Source organism: Dipteris shenzhenensis, chromosome 20 (assembly GCF_047967505.1).
Source record: "Dipteris shenzhenensis isolate YYH24624 ecotype China chromosome 20, Dip_SZ_1.0, whole genome shotgun sequence".
NCBI classification, from domain to species: domain Eukaryota; kingdom Viridiplantae; phylum Streptophyta; class Polypodiopsida; order Gleicheniales; family Dipteridaceae; genus Dipteris; species Dipteris shenzhenensis.
Window position 1 is genome coordinate 30,279,159 of NC_141615.1, and position 22,024 is coordinate 30,301,182.

Here is a 22,024-nt window from a genome sequence, read left to right on the forward strand (position 1 = left end):
AAGTCCCAAGAGCATCAGCCTTCCCATCAGCCTTTCCCTCCCTATGAGAGGACTCCCCCGATCAAGCAAAATATATTTGAGAACCAAATATGAGCAGGTTTTTAGAAAGGTCCAAATGGATAGAAGCTTCCAAGATATGAGCGATCGATTCAAAATAGATTCAAACTTCCATGCAAAGGCAAACATGAGCAGGTTTTTAGAAAGGTCCAAATGGATAGAAGCTTCCAAGATATGAGCTATCGAAAAAGAGATACAGATATCAAATGGAGAAATTCACCCAAAGCAGTTTGCCAATCGGTAGGTTATCTCTATAGCTTCTTAGGGCAAGCTAGTCAAAACCTTTAGTCACAGGGGATGTGGATAGCTCAAATCCTCTATGACAGCCGCTACAGGATCCAAATCACAGAACAACACTTCTCATAGCATTGGAGTAGAGCCATGACCTCTAGTTTAGAGGAAGCTTTCCGACACATAGGGCCGCAGGGAGATACTTGTTTTGTTGATAAAAATTGATGAATGTGATAATGTTTATACTTACATTAATCATAGTCAATCAAGCAAGAAGTGAATTTTAAGCTTTATAAAGCCACTAACATATTAGTGCATGACGTATATTTCTCCAGAATTTGCATAATGTATATCTTTGTGGAGTTTGTATAACATATTATTTCATGCAAAGGCAAACATGAGCAGGTTTTTAGAAAGGTCCAAATGGATAGAAGCTTCCAAGATATGAGCTATGGAAAAAAAGATAAAGATACAGATATCAAATGGAGAAATTCACCCAAAGCAGTTTGCCAATCGGTAGGTTATCTCTATAGCTTCCTAGGGCAGGCTAGTCAAAACCTTTAGTCACAGGGGATGTGGATAGCTTAAATCCTCTATGACAGCCGTTACAGAATCCAAATCACAGAACAGCACTTCTCATAGCATTGGAGTAGAGCCATGACCTCTGGTTTAGAGGAAGCTTTCCAACACATAGAGCCACAGGCAGATACTTGTTTTGTTGATAAAAATTGATGAATGTGATAATGTTTATATTTACATTAATCATAGTCAATCAGGCAAGAAGTGAATTTTAAGCTTTATAAAGCCACTAACATATAAGTGCATGACGTATATTTCTCCAGAATTTGTATAATGTATATCTCTGTGGAGTTTGTATAACATATTATTTCTCAAAACCTGGGTGTTTATACTGTCATCTGGCATCTTTAGAGCGCAGTTCCAGGAAGCCTACCTGAAAATTTGCTAACAAGCAACGGACCTTGAAATAGCACAGCAAACACATCATCCATGTGCTACATGTCCAGCAAATTGATGTGCACATTTCTTCCACATTATTTGGCTTGCTTCTTTGATTCATGGCACTCCTTTGATCCAACAGAGTGGCATAGGGAGGATCTTGTGCTGCTTGATGAAAGCAGCCTGTACCAAATGTCTGAATCTCAAAAGCTGTATGCAAAGCCCATATGTCTACCTAGTGGTAGTATTAGTTACACCCTTATGTTTAATGAAGGATTCCTTCTGTCCTCAATATGAAACGAGTTTCCATCTCAGCTTCCAGATCATACAAAGGACTGAAGAGCCACGCAACCGAAATCACAATTTACTTAATCGTACTGCCTCCAACCACGACCAAAATCATTTGAGTCACGTAAATTAAATCATTCCAACAATGAGCTGCCCTCCTTGATCAAAACAAAGACGCTGCCACTATCTCCTCTTGAGATACGAAGATCTTCATCAAGATACGTCGTTATAAGCCAAGACTGTGCACTATCAGTTCGTATGGAAAACTTTAGAGGAGGTTGCCCGGAAATGCTTCTTGCCACAGAATATGCTGCAGTTTGTAGAGACTGGAACAGTCCTTGAAATACCGCTAAACTAAGCTTTTGGCCAAGGAAGTCGATGCTTTCAGGTATTTCAACAGAGTCGATAAGCTGTGGCGTGCCAATCACTCCTTCCTCAAACTTTATCTGAATGGAAACATTTCGACCATTAAAGGTTTGTTACTAACACAATATTGGAAGGAGTTCCAAAAACACTCGAAGCTAGATTATCAGACAGAACTATGTCACAGGAAAACTGTAGGAAAGTTGTAACTTGTTGTATAACCTATAGTAGTGTATATTCAAGTGATGTTCAGCAATATCGATTTTCTCTGCAGCCGACAAATAGTTTGGTAATTGAGTGATAATATCTACATCAAATGATAAGCATAATAATGCAACACATCAAGCAAAAATTGATCAAGCACAACTCCTCCTGTCTAGAAACTTAGGACAATTTGTCAAACCCCATCTTTCGAAGTTGCTCCCAGTCAGCAAGCTGAAATAACATTTATTAATCTATTAAGGTTATGAGCACTGGGCCATTAGATTAGATCTGGGCAATTTGTACCATTGGTAGCATTCATTCTTATCAAATGGCTTCTAGCTGCCACTCTTGGATTGAAGCATCATTCTTGGATTCCATGAGACAAAGCTTAGACGGTGAAACTGCAAGCTATGCCATACTGTGCTCATCTTATCCAAGTCGGCTTATCCAACTGCGATTGTACCATCCATGGAAACGAAGCAGCTCCATTCATCAATCTCTAGCAAAACATCTCTCCATCATGAAAATATGATTATGTATCATTCTCTTTCGAGACTTGCTTTTGCATACATATCCAATCAATACAGGCATTGAAGATGGAAAGTCAATCAAGTGGGATGAATGTTGTTTTTTGCATACATATCCAATCAATACAGGCATTGAAGATGGAAAGTCAATCAAGTGGGATGAATGTTTTTTATAGTATACTACACAACCCAATATAGAAGAAAGATTTACTAAGACACAATAGAGCTCCATAGTGCATCAATGAAGCCAGCTCCACTCAAAGATGAATCGAGGTAAGGTGTATCGTTGCACATCCTAAACAACTACATATAGATGGGGCTTATAGTCATAAAAGCTACGATGCCAAAAGCATAGTAGCTAGTCCCTGCTATGCATAATGGAACTTATGGTTTTCAACCTTGTGAGATTGAAACTGCACCGTGAGGATAGTTCAAACATGTTCCTGGATTCATCTAGATACATATTCACACCCGTATTACAGAGCATGCAAATTTTCACCTTGTAAAGTTTTTGCCCATGTTGCAACGTGTTGATATTGTGATAAACGATTTCTATTTTTTCTTAAGTGGTGTGTTGTCCTATCAACTAGAGTGTCTAAGCATTTTTTTCTTAGAATTGCTTGTTTAAGAGGAATTCAAATGAAATCATGTAGTATTCACAAGAAATTGTAGCTTGAATGAGAAAATATAGACTAATTTTTTATTGGCCTTCTCCTATACTGGTAGCCTTTGTCACGGTTGAGTCTACCGTTTACCTTCGAAATGCTAACAATAACTCAATATGAAGGCCTTTGTATAAATGGATGCTCAAGTGTCTGTGGGTGTGTGCATATGTATGTGTGAGAGCATATGTGTTTTCAACAACGAAAAAGTGAGTTTATACTGTGGTACACACCCGTCATTGAGCATGTGGGGATGCCATAGTAGAGAGTCCCTACTATGTGTGATGGAGTTTATGGTTTTCAACCTTGTGAGTTATTGTCCTTCAACCTTGTGAGTTATTGTCATTGAAATTGGGAATGTTCCTGGATATGTGTGTGGGGGCGCACGTGTTTGTATTTGTAGCGCAAGCTTCCATTTTCAACAAGTCATTGACACCAACCTGGTGTCAAGGGGACCAGGTTCGACGGAGATGTAGGAGTCAGGACCTCGCATATAATTTTGCTTCCTTGAGCAGGCTCAATTCTGATACACTACTTTTGATCTCACTTGGAGAAACTCGGTTTATACTTTAGCGGAGGAGAAATAAACCTTGGAAAATGCACCTCGATTAAGACGCAGAATCAAGGTTCATTCCCATGCGGAGCATGGATTTTCTGCTGCAAGTTTTGGTTTAATTTCAGAAAATACAACACGAGAATCCGCCAAAAGAATTCGGAACAATATCGCAAGTTTAAGGACAGATAGTGCTGACCTGTACGCGCTTTGGACTGCAAATTTCAAAAGATGCATTAGCACTGAAGGAAGTCGTTGCCAGCGGTCCAGTGAAGGTTATAGAATTGATGACCGTAAATTCATCGGAATCAATGGTTTGCGAGATTTCACCAATTTTGACAAGAGGCAAGGTCCCAGCAGCCGGAAGGGGGAAAAACTCCGACAAAGTAGTGTATCTGCCACAGAGAAGAGTGTTAACGATTTCAGACACAACGAATGCAAACGTACCCCCGAGACCCAAGTTTCATTCCTTCTACATTACAGCACGTACGCATTCCATGCTCAAGGTACGAGCCCTTTAGGTGAGAGAGTGCACACTTACGCAAGGATCCACTTTCCATGCAGTAAAGAGAGAGCGTGGGTGGGTGCGGGAGTGGGATTCTGGGCCTCCAACTGAGTGATGAGCTCCAGGATCTCAATTCTACTTTCGCTGCTCAATGTGAAGCCTCCGTGGGCGAATCGGATGGAATCGATGAGGGCGTGCTTGAGGTGGGCGAGGGGGAGGGGGGGGGGGGAGGCGTCTGGGAGGGAGGAGGCAGAGGGATGATAATGTGCGGCAGGCTGAGGAAGGGAGAGGGTGAGGGAGGAAGCAAAGGGGGGGGAAGAGATGTGGGGGGTGCGAAAGCAAGGGAAGAGGAGAGGGGGACGCAAAGGGGAGGATGCAGGGGAGCTCAAGGCAGGAGCTGGGACAAACAGAGCAGAGGACGAGACTCCTAAGAGCGAGGACGACTCCATGGTTTCTCTTCAATCAACGTTTAACCTCTCTCCAGAGTCTCAACCTTTCTTCCCAATTTTTTACACTTGCTCGCTCACGATTGCATTTTTGCTCCTTTTTGCACATGCTCCAATTCCGACCCCCCCACCTTCACCTCTCATGGGTTCTTGGTAAAGGGGAAGAGAGGAGGCCCGCCGACACGAGGACACCATGGGAGCTACAATGCACCATAGCAACGGGAAGCTACAATGCATGGGAGCTACAATGGAAGGCCATGGAAGCTACGATGGATGGGAGCTTCAATTGAAGGCCATGGAAAAAAGTGCACCGGAGGAGCCTCAGAGGGAGGAGGCCACTTGGGTGAGCTTCAACATCTCCCTCACAACCTTCTTCCCAATTTCTAACAAGTGCATTTTGCTCCTTTTTGCAGATGCTCCCATTGAGACACTCTTTCTCTCCCCTCATGGGTTTTTACACTCTGGAAAGGGGACGAGAGAGCACGCGAGGAGGCGCGGAGCGGAAGACAAGATGTGGGGGGGCAACGGGAAGAGCCAGCAAGGGGGAACAGGCCACAGGAGCTTCAATCAACTTCAATCAAAGGTTAAAAGACAATCTCAATGCCGATTTTTACATATGCTAAAAGTGCATTTTGCACCTTAGGTTGCAAGGAGCTGCAAGTGCATTAGCTCCGTTTGGGAGCTAATGGCCTCCTCTCTCTTAGTCTCCATTGAAAGATAACCTTCTTGCCAATTTTTTGAGATGCTCAAAGTGCATTTTGCACCTTTTTGCACATGCTCCAATTGAGACACTCCCTCACTTCCCCTATGATTGTCGGGTTTAGGTTTTAAGGGGAAGAGAGAGAAGGCAAGGAGGTGCAAAGGGAGGGAACGCCAGGGGAGCTCCAATGTAGACAACTACAATGCACACAAGGGGGGACTGAATGGAGATAGGGAGTAAGGAAGGATGGGGGGCAAGGGGAAGGGAGGAGGCCATGGGAGCTGCAATCAAAAGGTGAAAGTCACAACCTTCTTCCCAATTTTGCAAATGCTAAAAGTGCATTTTGCACCTTTTTCAGGAAAGAGAGCATTGTTAAATTACAGAAAACCTGTAAATTATATACAATGAACTTACAACATTTCCATTTTCACATGGAAAATTTATATTCTCAATTTTGTATGATCCACAAAACTTTAGGCAATTCAATTATATTTTAGCTTTAAAATCTATAAATTCTCAAGAAATTAAACCTTCAAAAAATTGAAACCCAAGTTTTGTGATTTGTTGAGAAAAATGTTTTCTATGAACAATGAAAGAGAGAACAAGCAAGGAGGACATGGAGGAAGGGGGAGGCCATAGGAGCTCCAATGCAAGAACCTACAATGGAGTGGAGGGAAAGGGGGTAGGGGGAAAGACGAGATGGGAGAGGCAAGGGTAAGAGAAAGAAGGGGAGGAGGAGTCCATGGGAGCTTCAATGAAAAGGTGGGCTTTTGAAAGACACCCTTCTTTCCCAATTTTTACATATGTTAAAAGTGCATTTTGCACCTTTTTGCGCATGCTGAAATTGAGAAAGACTCTATAGATTTTCAAACTTGTCGTAACATTTTTAAGGTTTGACACTAGGGAGAGGAGAGGGGGGGGGCATGGGAGCTACAATGCAGGAGGCTATAATGCACACAAGGAAATCCTGGGAAATGGGCTCTTGGAAAGACAACCTTCTTCCCAATGTTCACAAATGCTAAAGTGCATCTTGCACCTTTTTGCGCATGCTCAAATTGAGAAATACCCTCTAGATTTTCAAACCTCTCCAAAAGATTCTTAGGTTTTATAGCAGGGAAAGGAACAAGGTAGGAGGCAATGAGGGAGGGGGAGGCCATGGGAGCCGCAATGCACACAAGGAAATACGAAGAAATGGGCTCTTGGAAAGACAACCTTCTTCCCAATTTTTACAATGCTAAAAACATATTTTGCAAATTTTGCACCTGTTGAAATTGAGAAATGCTCTCTAGATTTCAAACCTTTGCTAAGATTTGGGTTTTTACACTTAGAAAAGGGGAAGAGAGAGAGAAATAGAGGAGGAGAGGAGCGAGGGAGAGGCCATGGGAGCTACAATGCACAAAAGGAAATAATAGGAAATGGGCTTTGTAAAGACAACCTTCTTCTTGATGTTTACAATGCTAAAGCTGTATTTTGCACCTTTTTGAACACGCTAAAATTGAGAAATATACTCTAGATTTCAAACCTCTGTAAACATGAAGAAACAAAGATCTGTATTTAAAGTGAAGGAAAATTTACATAAATAAAGATAGGTGCAACCTTGAAGAAGTTATCGTGCTCAAATATGTTCAATCTGAGATAAACGAGGAATGAAAACAAAGCTAGATACCTTGGGAACCTCTACTAAGATTTTGGGTAGTTTAGTGCAAAGACCTTCAAGCCCATAGGTTTTGTCACATAGAAAGTGTCTCCTTAGAGGGAGTCCTATAGTGGAGACTTGGATTCTCCTTTTGTAGGTTTTGTGCATAAAGGGCCTCCTTAGAGGGAGTGCTATAAATAGTGGAGACTTGGATTCTCCCTTTTTGAATTTCCACATGTAAAAATTATTTTTGGCCCTATTAAGGCTCTATGGGATTTAGGTTGAAATTTTGGTAATCAGGGTCGATGCCCTCTACTAAAGTCTTCTTGGTCAAGTTGACCATATTAGAAAGTAGGTTAGTGCTTAATTTTGTGTTGGTTTTTTATGGGCATTAAAGGTTGCCTTTCTATATTTCTATCTCAACTACCTTTCTATTAATTAAAGCAAGGCATAGTGGTTTTGTAACAAGGTCAAGGTTATTCAAGCTAAATTAAAATACAAGGCAATGCCCGCACATACTTATGCACTCTCTATTTTGATTTATTAGAACAAAACGTTCATCTATAGCTATTCCCAAAGCCCTTTTTTCAAAGAGAGAGAAAGTAGGTCATCCTTTTTCCCAAGAGAGAGAGCTTGCTTGATCATTTACTTATAGAAATATTTCCCCATTACGAATGCAACTTCTATTATAATGTGGGATGACTAATGAGGGTTCTCTCTTAACTCTTCAGTTTGTTGATACTTTTTATAATATTTTGTCTAAATATATTAAAAGGAAATTTCATGTAAATCAAGCCCCAAATAGAAATGGAACATACACTCATTAAAGACACCAAGAAGGTCACACTTCAAACATGTACATAGCATGTATGAGCAACGATCGGAATTTTTTTTAAATTGAATGACTTACATGGTGCATACATGAATAAATACTCATCACATAAGATAAATTTATGTGAGTACACCCATGGGATATTTAAATTCAACATTAAAACATGTACAATTATAGAAGGGCAATGCAACAAATATTTAGAGCATATTAATTTTCAAAAATAGGGGTATTCTACATACATGCTTCCTCATAAGTGCTGCATCCACTTCTAAAGACAAGTTTAAAAAATTTTAAGGTGTGAATTTTACCATCAACACACGTTTGCCTCCCTTCCCGTAGTGGGAGATCTTGATTCCTTGATCTTCCCTTGCCTTCGTCACTTTCTCTCAATGATTAAAGTCTTGCTTTTTCCTTACAATAGGCCACGATGCCTTTGAGACACTCAAAAGTGTTTCTTCATGAATTCCTGACTTCATTAGTTGAACCTTTTGGTTGCATCAATTATTGTAATTGTTGCACTATCAAGTGTTTCTTGAATTTTTGCTTTCTTTTTGCTTTATGTGATGATAGTGTAGTGAAGACTATCTACTTGAGTTTATATAGTGATAGTTTGAATCGTATTGCTACCAATGGTACCAATGCACTTGTTGGCTAATCATAGTATGAAGTCTCACATAATGTTGGAAAATATTGAGAGAGAGAGAGAGAGTAGAGGAGTGTAGAAGAGAATGACTAACTATACAGTAGTTAATGATAGAGCAGAGGAGAGGAGAAGAGAACCTAATGACTAACTATACAATTGTTGCAAGATAGTGATAGAGTGAGAGAGGTGAGGAGAAGGGTGTAGAAAACCCCCCTCTTAAATTGCACTAGAGGGTGACTTACACATACATTTTTGAGTTTTTTAAATAAAAGTGTTGCATTATGGCAACAAAAATCAATTGTGGCTAATGCTAGCAAATGCCAAGTTGATTACTGAAATAGTTGAATTTGTGAAAAGAAAGTGGCTCGATGTAGATATCTATAATGTGTCCTTGTGTTGGAACATGAACCTGGTATAGAGTGAACTTCTAAATATCAAAGGGGTGATGTGGAGAGAGTTACAATGAATATCGTTGGAAGATACAACAAAAACTTTGAAATTGGTAGATCTAAATATCAAGGGAAGGCGATGTTGAAAACTTGGTATAGTGTGGATTTCTAAATATCAAGGATGCATTAGGAAAAATGGAAGCTCATTTTGGGGCCCTGTAAGAAATTCACTATTTTCTCTTTTCTCTCTCTACAAAAGAAAGAAAATATGGATACTTGCGTGAGAAATGTCAGTGTGAAAAGGAATAAATATATTCTTTCACATGCTTTACATTCAATGTTCATATAAGAGCAACACTTTTCTGTGCAGAATTTGGTGATTCTGACATCGCAAACGCGTCCGAAACGGCCCAAAACCCCAAGAACGGCACTGGAAACGCTGGAATCGGACATCCGGAGGCTCGAAAACGGCCAAAAAAGGCCGAAAAATGAGATTTGCTGATAAACGCGATTTGGTACCTTTCTCCCCGACAAAATCACCAAATTCTGCACAAAAAATAAATTTTTTAAAGATTCAAATTAGATCACCTCATTAATGTGACATGCTTCTACGAACATATAGTACTATTTCTTTTTCTTATTTTCATCTTCTTTTGTTAAATTTTCAACGTTACGTTGGCCCACTCCTGATTGGTTGAGAGCCTATTTTCTCTCTCTTCTAAAAGGCCCCAAAATGAGCTCCCTTTTTTTCTAATGTGGTATGGAGAATGCTCCCATGGGCCAAATCAATGAAGTGAAAATAATATGTCCTCTCGAACACAAGCTAGAAGAAGTATATTATTCAAAGACTATGCATGAAATCCTACTACATAGATATACATATATATTTATATAAGTATATAAAGGTGTCGATGTGATGATGGTTGGATATTCCTTTAGTTATTGATTCTATTTTACCTTTTTTCATTTGTGTGTGTGTGTGTTTAGATTTAATAATCCCATCATATTGAACCATATAGTTAATTCAAGCATTCTAATAACATCTACAAAATACTACCAAATATTTTTGAGAATTTTAATATTTGAGAATTAGAATCAAAGTAGCTTATCCCAAGCCATAAACACCCCGACAATGGTACTTAAACTAGCACATATCTAAGACAAATCAACACATGTATAGTAAGAGAATAATTGTGCATCATAAGCAAAGAGTAGATGTGAAGTCCAAGTGTCGAATCCTTTCGGAAGTTCAAAATCCAAGGTCAGGGTTAACTTACCTACCACCATCCAAATAAAACCCGTTGTTAGAGCATCGCAATTTTACATGGGTAGACAGGTAATGCTTGCTAACCCCGGCATGTTACTGCTTTACCCAAGATCTAGAGGTCCATCAAGATTCAAGACGGTTAAAGAATTTTGATCCAAGAAAGTTAAAGAATTTAAATGGATTACGAAATCACAAATCATTGAGAACTTTATGTAAAGAAATTTTATTTAAGCCAGCTGTAAAGAGAACATTAGAAGGCCTAACACATATTAGTGCATTCTTAAAGGCAAATAAGGTTTAGCAAATCACAAATCATTGAGAGCCTTATGTAAATAAATTTTATTTAAGCCAGCTCCAAAGAGAATATTAGAAGGCCTAACACATATTAGTGCAAAGTTAAGGGCAAATAAGGGCTTAGCAAATGAATCTCAAGAATTTAAAGCATATGTGAACCTCTTATTATTAAAATACAAACACAAAACATATGAATATGTTATAATATATACCTATATTATGGACCTAAATGAAACATAGATCTATATGTTAGAATACTTCCCATAATGGAAGGGGGTATATTCTAGCAGAGGGGCTTCTCGAGGAGTAATGGGTAGAGGCTGTATGTATGTGTGTATGTATGTATGTATGTATGTATGTATGTATGTATGTGTATGTGTATGTGTATGTGTATGTGTATGTGTATATGTATATGTACATGTACACATATATGTATATGTATATGTATATGTATATGTATATGTATATGTATATGTATATGTGTGTGTGTGTGTGTGTACATACACACACACGCACACACATATACATATGTATGTATATATGTGTGTGTATACATACATACATACATACATATATATGTATACAAACATACATACATACATACATACATATATATATATACATATATGCATCATTTATACATAAGAAAAGACGTGCCTAGTAGAATACCATACCAACTATTATTCGAGTTAAACATCCACGAAGGCATCTCACACAACAAAGGTATATCACAAGCAATCAAACAAATCCCCTGAGGTAGCATAAGAAAGCAATTCAATAGTTCAAGGTAGGGGAGGCAAGATCTCGCGATGATCATAGTAGTGTAGATGCGTGTAGCCAAGAGGCAAAAGCTACGTTGCCAAGCATGCTTTATGGGCCAACTAAGTGCCACGTACAATCTAGGCGACAAACCAAGAGCTCCGTAGGTATGTCAAAGGCCGTACCTAGTAGATGCAAGTAGACTAAGCTAAGAGGGAAACATGGACAATCCTCATTTCAATCTAAAGGAGAAAAACCATCGTACTATAACGATATTTACCCACAAGCACGCTAGTAGGACTAGTGACATAAATGATATATGTACAAGGCACCAAGCATGAAGCTATAAACGGTAAAACAAGCGATGTAATACAGTCTTTATATAAGTACAAATAATGATACTTAGCAGAGAAAGTCATAGAATTCAAGGATATATGGTCGCACACCTCTAATGTAACCGAGTCAAACAAACACACACGACAAAAATGTAATACAAGAGCCACCCAAGAAAGTATGCAAGTATTCAACCAAAAGTTGCAAAATGGTTGATTACATAAACCAATTACAAGGGAAACTGGAAGAATATGATATATTCAAGAATAGTCCCAAAGAACATCGACATCATAACCCATCACAATAGCCCTAATATCAAGGTAGCACTGTATAAGGCATATCATTTCCAAACCCGTTTCATTCTGGATTATGCAAACTAATGTGACGAACGTGTACCACTAGCCTAGCTGCAACTGAAGTGAGTGCATTATCTGCCATGCATGCTCAGATCCACGAGTTCTTAAAGGATATCTATTTGTTGTGGTATGTAGACACGCTATCAGCAAAATGGCTCCATTGCCAACCCATATGTAGCAAAAACTACTGGAGCTACCATTCCAAAAAGTTCACACAACACTAGCACTTGTTTGAATTAGCGGAAAAATTAGTGAAAATTTTAGATCGAGAAGTGGTCTCCTTTGTAAACAAAACAAGTGATCCATTATGCATGGCAACACTATCTCTTCTCCATCCGATAGCAGCAGAGACTACCATGGCTCCGAACACTGAGGTTCGCCAGGTTGCACTATGGCTGAGCCTGATGATATCCACTGCACTGGGGTAGGATTGCACTAATGCATAAATATCCTCATGCTGAGCAATGATCTGCTGATCGAAAGAGGTGGTGATCACTGGATCCAAGGGTAATGTAGCATGACTGACAGACTCGAGAGCTGGTGTTGAGGGAGTCGTGGGGGGTTGCGACGCGGACGGAACTGGTACCTCAGGCCACCATGACTACTCTAGCCACATCAACCTCGATGGCGGTGCTGACGCCAGTAGACCCTATCTTAGTGAGAGCATGGCAGATACAGGATGCGGAAGCCTCGGCTATTATTGTGGGTATGACGACGGACGCGGTACTTTCGCATATTCATATGGCAGACACTTCGTTCGAGGCTTGGGTGACTTAGAGGGATATGTATGAGCTCGACAATGAGGCGAGAATTAGGGACCTCTAGACAGAGTTGTACAACATTAGTATGGATGAAATGGGATCAATTGGTGGCCGTTGGTCGAGCCCGACTAGGATGGTAGGGCTATTGCTGGGAATGCTTCCGTGGATCTATAATAGTTTTGTGACTACGATGACTTTTGGGGAGTTGGTATCACAGAATCCTTTTCCATGTCTAAAAAGGAGTTTTTCAGCATTAAAAAGTTTGATGGGACAAACTTTTCTTTGTGGAAAGAATAGATAAGCGATGTGCTTATTCAAAACAAGTAGATTAAACCCTTGGCAAGGATTGAAGCTAAGCCTACAAATATGTCTAAGGATGATTGGAATGAGTTGGATGCATTAGCAAAGTCTACTATTAGACTTCATCTTGCAAAGTTAGTTTATTTCACATTAGTAAATGAGCGGACTACAGAAGATTTGTGGAAGAAATTATGCGCCACTTATGAGAACCTCATGAAGAGGTTGTTTGAGCTGCAGATGAAGGGAGGGGTCTCCATTGCTTGTCACTTGAATGAATTCAATATTATTTTCAGCCAACTTCAGGCTCAAAAGATGAACTTTCATGTGGAGACTAAGGCAATATTCCTCTTATGTTCATTACCATCCTCATGGGATACCTTCCATACATCTATCAGTAAGTTTGCACATGGTGGAGTACTAAAGTTTGATGATGTTGTGGGTAGCTTGTTGGTCAAGGAGATTAGGCGAAAGTCTATGGATGGCAACAAGCAAGATGCATCCTTAAATGTACAAAGGGGTAGATCACAGTTCAGGGGGAAGTCCCAAGAAAGAGGGAAGTCTCATAGCAAATCCAGGGTACAGAACATTGAGTGTTACCATTGTGGCAAGAAGGGCCGCATGAAAAAGTATTGCTACAAGCTAAAAAGAGAGCAAAAGGATAAGAGAAAGAATGAAAATCACGGTGCAAATAAGAAGAAAGAGAGTCCAAGGGAGGACAAAGGAAAAATAAAGATCGAGGAGATCAATGCAGTTACTGATAATAGTGACAATGACATTCTCTTCATGTCTAGTCTACTTGCAAACTTGCTTACCACTTCAGATGATGCATATTCCTAGGATTGGATTTTGAATTCTGGTGCTTCATTCCATTTTACTCCCCATAGGGAATGGTTCTCCACTTATGATAGTGGAAAGACAAGTTGTGTGCATCTTGGAAATAACTATGCATGTGACATAGTGGGAGCAGGTGACGTAAAGTTTTATTTTGCAAATCGGTTTGCACTTGTTTTGAAAAATGTGAGACATGCGCCTAAGCTGTCCAAGAGTCTCATTTCAACGGGTCAACTAGATGATGCTAGGTTTCAGACCACTTTTGGCTTTTAGAGTTGGAAAATTCAGAAGGGCTCTATGGTTTTGGCAAGGGGTGCCAAGTGTGGGACATTGTATCCCTTACATGTATCAGGCATGTCTAATTATGTTGTTTCAATAACCGAGCAGCCAAGTACTTATTTGTGGCATTGCAAGTTGGGGCACATGAACCGGAATGGAATGAAACTCTTATGCTGTTTGGGTTATGTACCACATTTGAGTTTTTAGTTTATGAGCACTGTCTTTATGGGAAGCCGACTTAATCAGCCCATAAAAGAAGGGGAAAGAAATATCTTGAAAAGCTTGATTTGGTGCATTCAAACATATGTGGTCCCATGCCTACACGGTCATTAGGTGGGACTGAATACTATGTGACATTTATTGATGATGCAACTAGGAACGTGTGGGCTTATGCTATAACTTGAAAGACCGTGTGTTCTAGGTATTTCAAAAATGGTTGGCTTTGGCTGAAAATAAGTCAAGTACAACGCTTAAATGCCTATGGACTGATAATGGTGGAGAGTATATCTCTCATGACTTTTACCGTTTCTATGATACATGTGGGATCAAGAGGGAGCTCATGTCTCCTCATATTCTAGAGCAGAATCTAGTTGTAGAATAGATGAACTACACCATTCAAGAAAGGTTGCAATTGATGCTTTCTAATGCAAGTATTTCTGGTGGTTTTTGGACTGAGGCAATGAAGACTGCAGTGCATGTGATCATCAATAGAGACAGCATTGTGTGTAGAGTAGCGGCAAATTTCCTCTTGTAATACCTTGAGCCTGAAAGATGGTGTGAGGAATCTTAAAGGATGAGGATAGCCAAAATCCACTCTAGAAAAGATCCAATCATACTTGCAAAATCAAGATCTAGAGAGAGAAATACTAGAAGCCTACACTTTCTGAGGTCCCCCCACTTTGTGGAGAGACCCAAAAGTTCCCCCCAAAAGGTGGAGGGACTCTTGTCCAAAAGGTGTCCTACAAAAGAGGTCCCACCCCAAAGGTACCTACAGATTATGTAGAGACCAATAGGTATAAATATCTCTCAATGGAATGAAGCTCCCACTCTTTGGGGTTCATTGTTCAAGCTCACTATTGTGTTCATGTGATTGATCTCCATTGAGTCCATGCTCTCTTACACAATAATGTTCTAGCATGCCCTTACCCTTGCACTCCCTACCGTTGTACTCCCTCCTCCTCTCTCCTCTTCCTCCCCCTCCTCCTCCTCCTTCCTCCTCCCTCCTCCCTCCCTCCTCCTTCCTCCTCCCTCCTCCCTCCTCCCTCCTCCCTTGTCCCTCCTCCTTAACCCTTACCCCTCAAAGTCACAAAGGATACTAGCCCTCCACTCCTCAACCCTGGACTCCTCCTAAACCTTGCAACCCACTTTTGAACCCTGGAACTCCAAATAACTCTTTTAACCCTGTCCCCTTTTCAAACCCTGCAACCCCCTTCTGAACCCTTGAATTCCGTGGAGGCGAGATCATCCATCCATCATCGTGATTAAGTCCTCTTTCTCACCCACGCACACGAGATCTACTTTCCATGCTTTAGTCTACACCTTTCACTGGAATAACCTGAGGACCTATGCTACACTTGTGAACACCTATGCTACAATGAGCGACAACACGTCTGTAGGTTACCAACACCCTCTAATCCTGCACTTGGGAGAAATAGTGAAAACATTTTGGCACCGCTGTCGAGGAGGTTAGCACCTGAAGCAAAAGCATAGCACATGTTTGCATTTGTGAAAAAGAACCCTCTTCGAAAAAACTGTTCAAGACACATCCCTCAAGGCAAAGGAGTAAATAAATGCTTCCAATTTCCTTAGGGATGATTAGTGTGTAAAATCAAAGTGTGGCTACACAAAGTGTGGTATCACATCCAATCTTGATCATAACAATTTATCAAGATACCTTTATGAAGAATGGGGCCTACCTCCAATGCAAAAGGCTACATTCATCATTTGCCTAGTCAACCGTATTAAAATGAAGCCACTGGGCTTCTACCTTCTCAAATTCACTACTTGCTTCCACCTCAACACAACACAAGTTCGTCTAGAGCAACAACGATGACATCATTGTGTACGTAGAGTAGCAGCAAAGCTCCCTGGCTTGTAATATCTTAAGCTTGAAAGATGGTATGATGAATATTAAAATATGAGGATAGCCAAAATCCTCTCTAGAAAAGATCCAATCATAATGGCAACAAAATCAGGATCTAGAGAGAGAAATACTAAATCTAGAGAGAGAAAGACTAAAAGCCTACACTTTTGGTGGTCCACCCAATTTGTGAAGAGACCCAAAAGGTCCCCCTAAAAAGTGGAGGGACTCTTGTCCAAAAGGTCTCCTACAAAAGAGGTCCCACCACAGAGGTACCTACGGATTGTGTAGAGACCAACATGTATAAATATCTCTCAATGGAAAGAAGCTCCCACTCTTTGGGGTTCAGTGTTCAAGCTCACTATTGTGTTCATGTGATTGATCTCCATTGCATCCATGCTCTCTTACACTATCATGTTCTAGCATGCTCTTGCACTCCCTACCCTTGTACTCCCTCCTCCTCCTCTCTCCTCTTCTTCCTCCCCCCTCCCTCCTCCTCCCTCCTTCTTCCTCCCTCCTCCCTCCTCCCTCCTCCTCCTCCCTCCTCCCTCCTCCTTCTCCTTCCTCCTCCCCCCTCCCTCCTCCCTTGTTCCTCCTCCTCAACCCTTACCCCTTGAAGTCGCAAAGAAGACTGGCTCTCCACTCCTCAACCCTGGACTCCTCCTAAACCTTGCAACCCCCTCTGAGCTGTAGAGCTTCTAGATAACTCTCTCAACCCTATCCCCTTTTCAAACCCTGCAACCCCCTTCTAAACCCTTGAACTCACATGGAGGCGAGAGCCTCCATCCATCATTGTGATCAAGTCCTCTTTCTCACCCACGCACGTATGAGATTTGCTTTCCACACTTTAGCCTACACCTCTCACCGGAATACAACCCAAGGACCTATGCTATGATTGTGAACACTTATCCTACAATGAGCAATGACATGACTATAGGTGACCAGCACCCTTTGAACCTGCACTTGGAAGAAACAGTGACAACACCCCTATAACCTCTCCCTCTCCCCTAAGACCACATATTCCTCATTCTCAATTGAATTTCCAATGGAAGGTGTCATCAAAGAGCTTCATGAATTGGATAATCCCAATTGCACACCCAGACAAGAGTTGAATAAGGATACAGACAGGATTCCCATGCTTGGTAATCCCTTTGGTGATTTTTGGAAGCAATACCTAGATATACAGTCAAGAGGAGGATGGGATCTCTTTGGGATTTCCATGCATATTCGCCAAGCACAAATCACTCCATCCATAAGCAAAAAATTGGAGCCACAACCTACTTGGTGTAGATCCAAACTGCTCAAAGAAAAGTACCTCCTTGAGTATTTACAAGCTGAATCATCTTCCTTTCAGGTGTATCCCACATTTGATGCGGTACCCCATCGCTACCGGTGGGATGCCAATCATCATGATCCAGATAAGGAATATGATCCTCACAATTGGCCACTAATCGATAGATACTCCAAGGTCAAATGGAGAAGCCAAGAAACACTCATCAGAGCCTTGGACAAACATGCATCATAGATGCAATGTAGTTATGACACAACGCTCAAGGAGAGTGCCAAATACAGTGAAGCTTTAGTAGTAATCTTGAAGGTGTCCCTCACCATTGATGACCATTTACCCAAGCTCAATTTCTACCCAAATCAACAGATAGATGCTCAAACAACCAATTGTTTGTCACCTCTTTCATAGAGGCATATCTCTTCAAGGGTGGTATGTCTATTTGTTTGAAGAAATGGTTTACACTCGCTTCTTGAAAACTAAGCAAACAATCTACGGTGTTCATGGATTACAAGGGAAAGATCGACAACAAGCTCAATCCACCTATTACCGACACCATCTTTACCATACTCGTTGGGTAAAAACTACCGTAGCAGCACATCGTATGCAACCTCAACCATAACCCGAGGATGGGTGATCAAATCGGTGCGCAGGAGTTATTCACCCTGTGGATGGCAACAAAGGCTAGAAGTGTAGTCTAGAGCGATGATGAGACCATTGTGTGTGTAGAGTACTGGCAAAGCTCCGCTTGTAATATCTTGAGCTTGAAAGATGGTATAATGAATCTTAAAGGATGAGGATGGCAAAAATCCTCTCTAAAAAACATCCAATCATACTGTCAAAATCAGGATCTAGAGAGAGAAATACTAAAAGCCTAAACTTTTCGAGGTCCCCCACTTTGTGGAGGGACTCAAAAGGTGCCCCCACTTTGTGTAGAGACTCAAAAAGTTTGTATAGGGACTCATGAGATTCCCCCAGTTTTTGTAGGGATGCATGAGGTTCCCCCACTTTTTGTAGAGACCCAAGAGGTCCTCCCAAAAAGGGGAGGGACTCTTGTCCAAAAGGTCCCCTACAAAAGAGGCCCCACCGTAGAGGTACCTACTATGGATTGTGTAGAGACAAATATGTATAAATCTCTCTCAATGGAATGAGGCTCGGACTCTTTGGGGTTAATTGTTTAAGCTCAATATTGCATTCATGTTATTGATCTCCATTGTGTCCATGCTCCCTAACACTATCATATTCTAGCATGCCCTTACCCTTGCACTCCCTACTCCTCCTACTCCCTTCTCCTTCCACCAACCTCCTCCTCCTCCCCCTCATTCCTCCTCCTCCTCCTCCTCCTTCCTTCCCTCAACCCTGGAGTCCTCCTAATCCCCGCAACCCTCTCTGAACCATGGAACTTGTCGATAGCTCTCTCAACCCTATCCCCCTTCTAAACTCTACAACCCCCTTCTAAACCATTGAACTCCCGTGGAGGTGAGAGCCTCCATCCATCGTTGTGATCAAACCCTCTTTCTCACCCATGCGCGCATGAGATCTTCTTTCCACGCTTTAGCCTACACCTCTCACCGGAATATGAGTAGAGGACCTATGATGCACTTGTGAACACCTATGCTACAACGAGCAATGACACGATTGTAGGTGACCAACACCCTCGAAACTTGGACTTGAGAGAGACAGCGACAACTCAGTGACAACAAAGCATCATTTGCATTCTTCACTCATGACATACACAAGAGTGGAGGCCTAGGTTTTGGAATGCAAGAAAAAGTGGGATTCAAACTTCACGATTGGAGGCCTAGGTTTGGCATGCAAGAGAAAATGGGATTCATCCTAATTGCAACATAAATTGAGTTTGATAGATGAAAAAGACAAAGTAAGTACTTCCTACTTGTTATAAAGTTATAAGAGCGATGCTTTCTTTGCAATAGGGTTTGGGTCCTTAGGAATAATGTGGGGGAGGTTTGGGATAGATTTGAGTTGTTTTTTGAACTTTCGAGATTTTTTTCTTTTTGGGAAGAAAGAGGATACACGAGATTTGGGGCCCACTACAAGATAAGGGGAGGGACCAAGAGAATTGGAAGATGGGGACAAGTGGGGGAGTGGAATAAATGCTAGGGGAGGGGGGTGGGGATAAGGGGGGCGCTAGGGGAAGTGGTGCGCTACCAAGGTAGGGTTCTTGACCAATGGGAGACCAAGATGGTTTCCTCCAAATTTTAAATAGCCGAGCCTTCTTGTTGGTTACTTTTCTAATATTTATATTAAGTGGTTGCTTTAATTCCTAATCCAAGAGGCCCTTTTTGAGTCCAAATCTTCCCTAATGAGGGGAGATGGGAAGTACAATACTATTCCTTGAGAGGGTAGCGAAGGACTTTAGAACGCATGCAGGCAAGAAAGAACCCATAAATTGTTTGAGAAATTTAAACAACTCAACTAAGAAATCAAAGACATAAATATTATATGTAGTTGTATGATAGAGGGTGTGTAATAACTAAGGTTGGGATCCTTGGTATACTGCACGAAATCACCTTTGTTTCCTTCACATATTGACATGGTCACAAGGGATTGAGGAGATTCCAAGTATTATAAGTGATGTTGCTATTGACATTGAAGAGATTGCTTGTGTTGAAGGTAAGTCAAACATGCTCATAGGTATACAGGAATTTCCTTTTGTTGAGAATGACAATATGGGGTCACAAAGGAAAATAAATGAATCATGGATTGACAATCTTAGTAATATTCACTTTTGAAATAAACAAGGATTGACAATCTTAGTAATATTGATCTTGATATTTTCAAACTAGAGCGGAGGAGATAGATTGCATGATGGTAGAATCTTTAATGCTTATTGGAGGGAGGGAATCTATTTCAAAAGTGAAGAATGCATTACATCACCCTCAATGGCATGGATTAGAACACGACAACATTGCCAAGATTTGGGTGCATCCCATGGACTAAAAACTCACTTGTGTAGAGTATTAGCACATAGATTCTCAATATTTTGTGATGCATGGATTGATGGTTGATGAACATGGTAGTAACCAAGTGGTAACATCCATCATGAAGGCAATTTAAAGGTCAAAGATGTAGTGGATATTTACCTTGCATCTTGTTTACAGAAGCTAATAATTGCTTGCGAGAAAACAAGAATAGATACAAATTTGGCTTGTGCTCTACGCTGGAGGGTTTGAAAAAGTGGAAGTGGGTTTTCTTCTTATCAGTCATACACATGGACATAGATCAAAATATATACCGTTATCTCAAGAGAGTTAACGTTAATGGATGAGTATCATGCATTCAATCTTCAAAGGGAACCAAGAATTCGTGAGGGATGCTTACTCTAACGAGACACAATATAATGCTCGAACAAAGGCATTCCATTTGGCTTTATAATTTGATCCATGATTTTTGTGCTTTAATCTAATCTCCTGACAATGTCAACATCATCATGCACTTTCTATTCTTAAATCTTTTTTGATTAATACTTTAAAGTTGAGGGTAGAATTCCACTTATGATGTATTTTTTGCTATGCTTTCTTTGAAGATTTTAATGAAGACATTAAAAAGAGTTGCATTTTAAGTAATCTCCGAACAATGCCAACATCATCATGCACTTTCTATTCTTAAATCGTTTTTTGTTAATTTTATAAAATTGAGGGTAGAATTCCACTTATGATGCATTTTTTGCTATGCTTTCTTTGAAGATTTTAATAAAGACATTGAAAAGGTTGCACTTTAAGTAACAAGGTGTTAGTCAAAGGGATTTGACACTTTGCTAATTTGTTGATTGGATGACAAATGTAGAGCAAAATGTTGTATAAGATTAACTTCATAGATTGATTTGATCTTTTAATAGAGAGACGATTAGCAACCTGCACGTATTTGGATTTTTATTTGCACTCCCCCTTTTAGGGGTAGTGTAATGCATCATGAAAGGTTCCCTTGGAAATTGGAAAAACCCACAACTCTTGCTAATCTTATTCTAAAAAGCTACCCTCTCTCTCTCTCTCTCTCTCTCTCTCTCTCATTGCCTAACAAAGCCTCGAGAAAACCTAAGAGAAATGCCACAATCGATCTGGGTCTTTAGGAAATCAAAAAGCTAAAGCTTCAACTTGTATCCCTTCGGAGAAAATTGCAAGATCTGGAGAATAATGTAAAGCAAGAAATTATTGTAGAGGTCATACACAAATATAATGCATCTCAACCGGCACCAATACGTGTCTCTACAACTAAGGATATGATCATCAAATGACTCAATCAAGCAAGAAATGCCTGCTGATGCCAGCAAGAAAGTCAATAGAACAGATCTTTATGTGGAGGTAAAAGAGCGAAAAAACAGCACACACTAAGACGATCTTATGCATTCGGGGACTGAAAGATGACTGCCTTCATGATGAGGGAAAAGACATAGATGACATAATCATAGGTCTTAAGAAGGAAGTACCACAAGTCGAATGGGAGGAGAATTATTTATGCAATAACA

The 22,024-nt window shown here is 40.5% G+C and overlaps 1 protein-coding gene across 1 annotated transcript; it reads right to left on the reverse strand.

Annotated features, from left to right (window-relative positions):
• Positions 1-1,104: 1,104 nt before the first annotated feature.
• Positions 1,105-4,815, reverse strand: LOC147889521 (light-induced protein, chloroplastic-like). Its single transcript, XM_087391593.1, has 3 exons — positions 4,384-4,815; positions 4,042-4,237; positions 1,105-1,979 (listed from the first exon to the last, which is right to left on the reverse strand). The coding sequence occupies exons 1-3, from the start codon at positions 4,794-4,796 to the stop codon at positions 1,668-1,670; spliced, it is 921 nt and encodes a 306-aa protein (XP_087247719.1). The 5' UTR covers positions 4,797-4,815; the 3' UTR covers positions 1,105-1,667.
• Positions 4,816-22,024: the final 17,209 nt, after the last annotated feature.

Coding starts and splice junctions, on each gene's coding strand:
- LOC147889521 (XM_087391593.1), bottom strand. CDS start 4,796: ATGGAGTCGTCCTCGCTCTTAGGAGTCTCGTCCTCTGCTCTGTTTGTC. Junction 4,238..4,383: donor CATGGAAAGTGGATCCTTGC/GTAAGTGTGCAC, acceptor TCTCTGTGGCAG/ATACACTACTTTGTCGGAGT. Junction 1,980..4,041: donor GCAGTCCAAAGCGCGTACAG/GTCAGCACTATC, acceptor GTTTCCATTCAG/ATAAAGTTTGAGGAAGGAGT.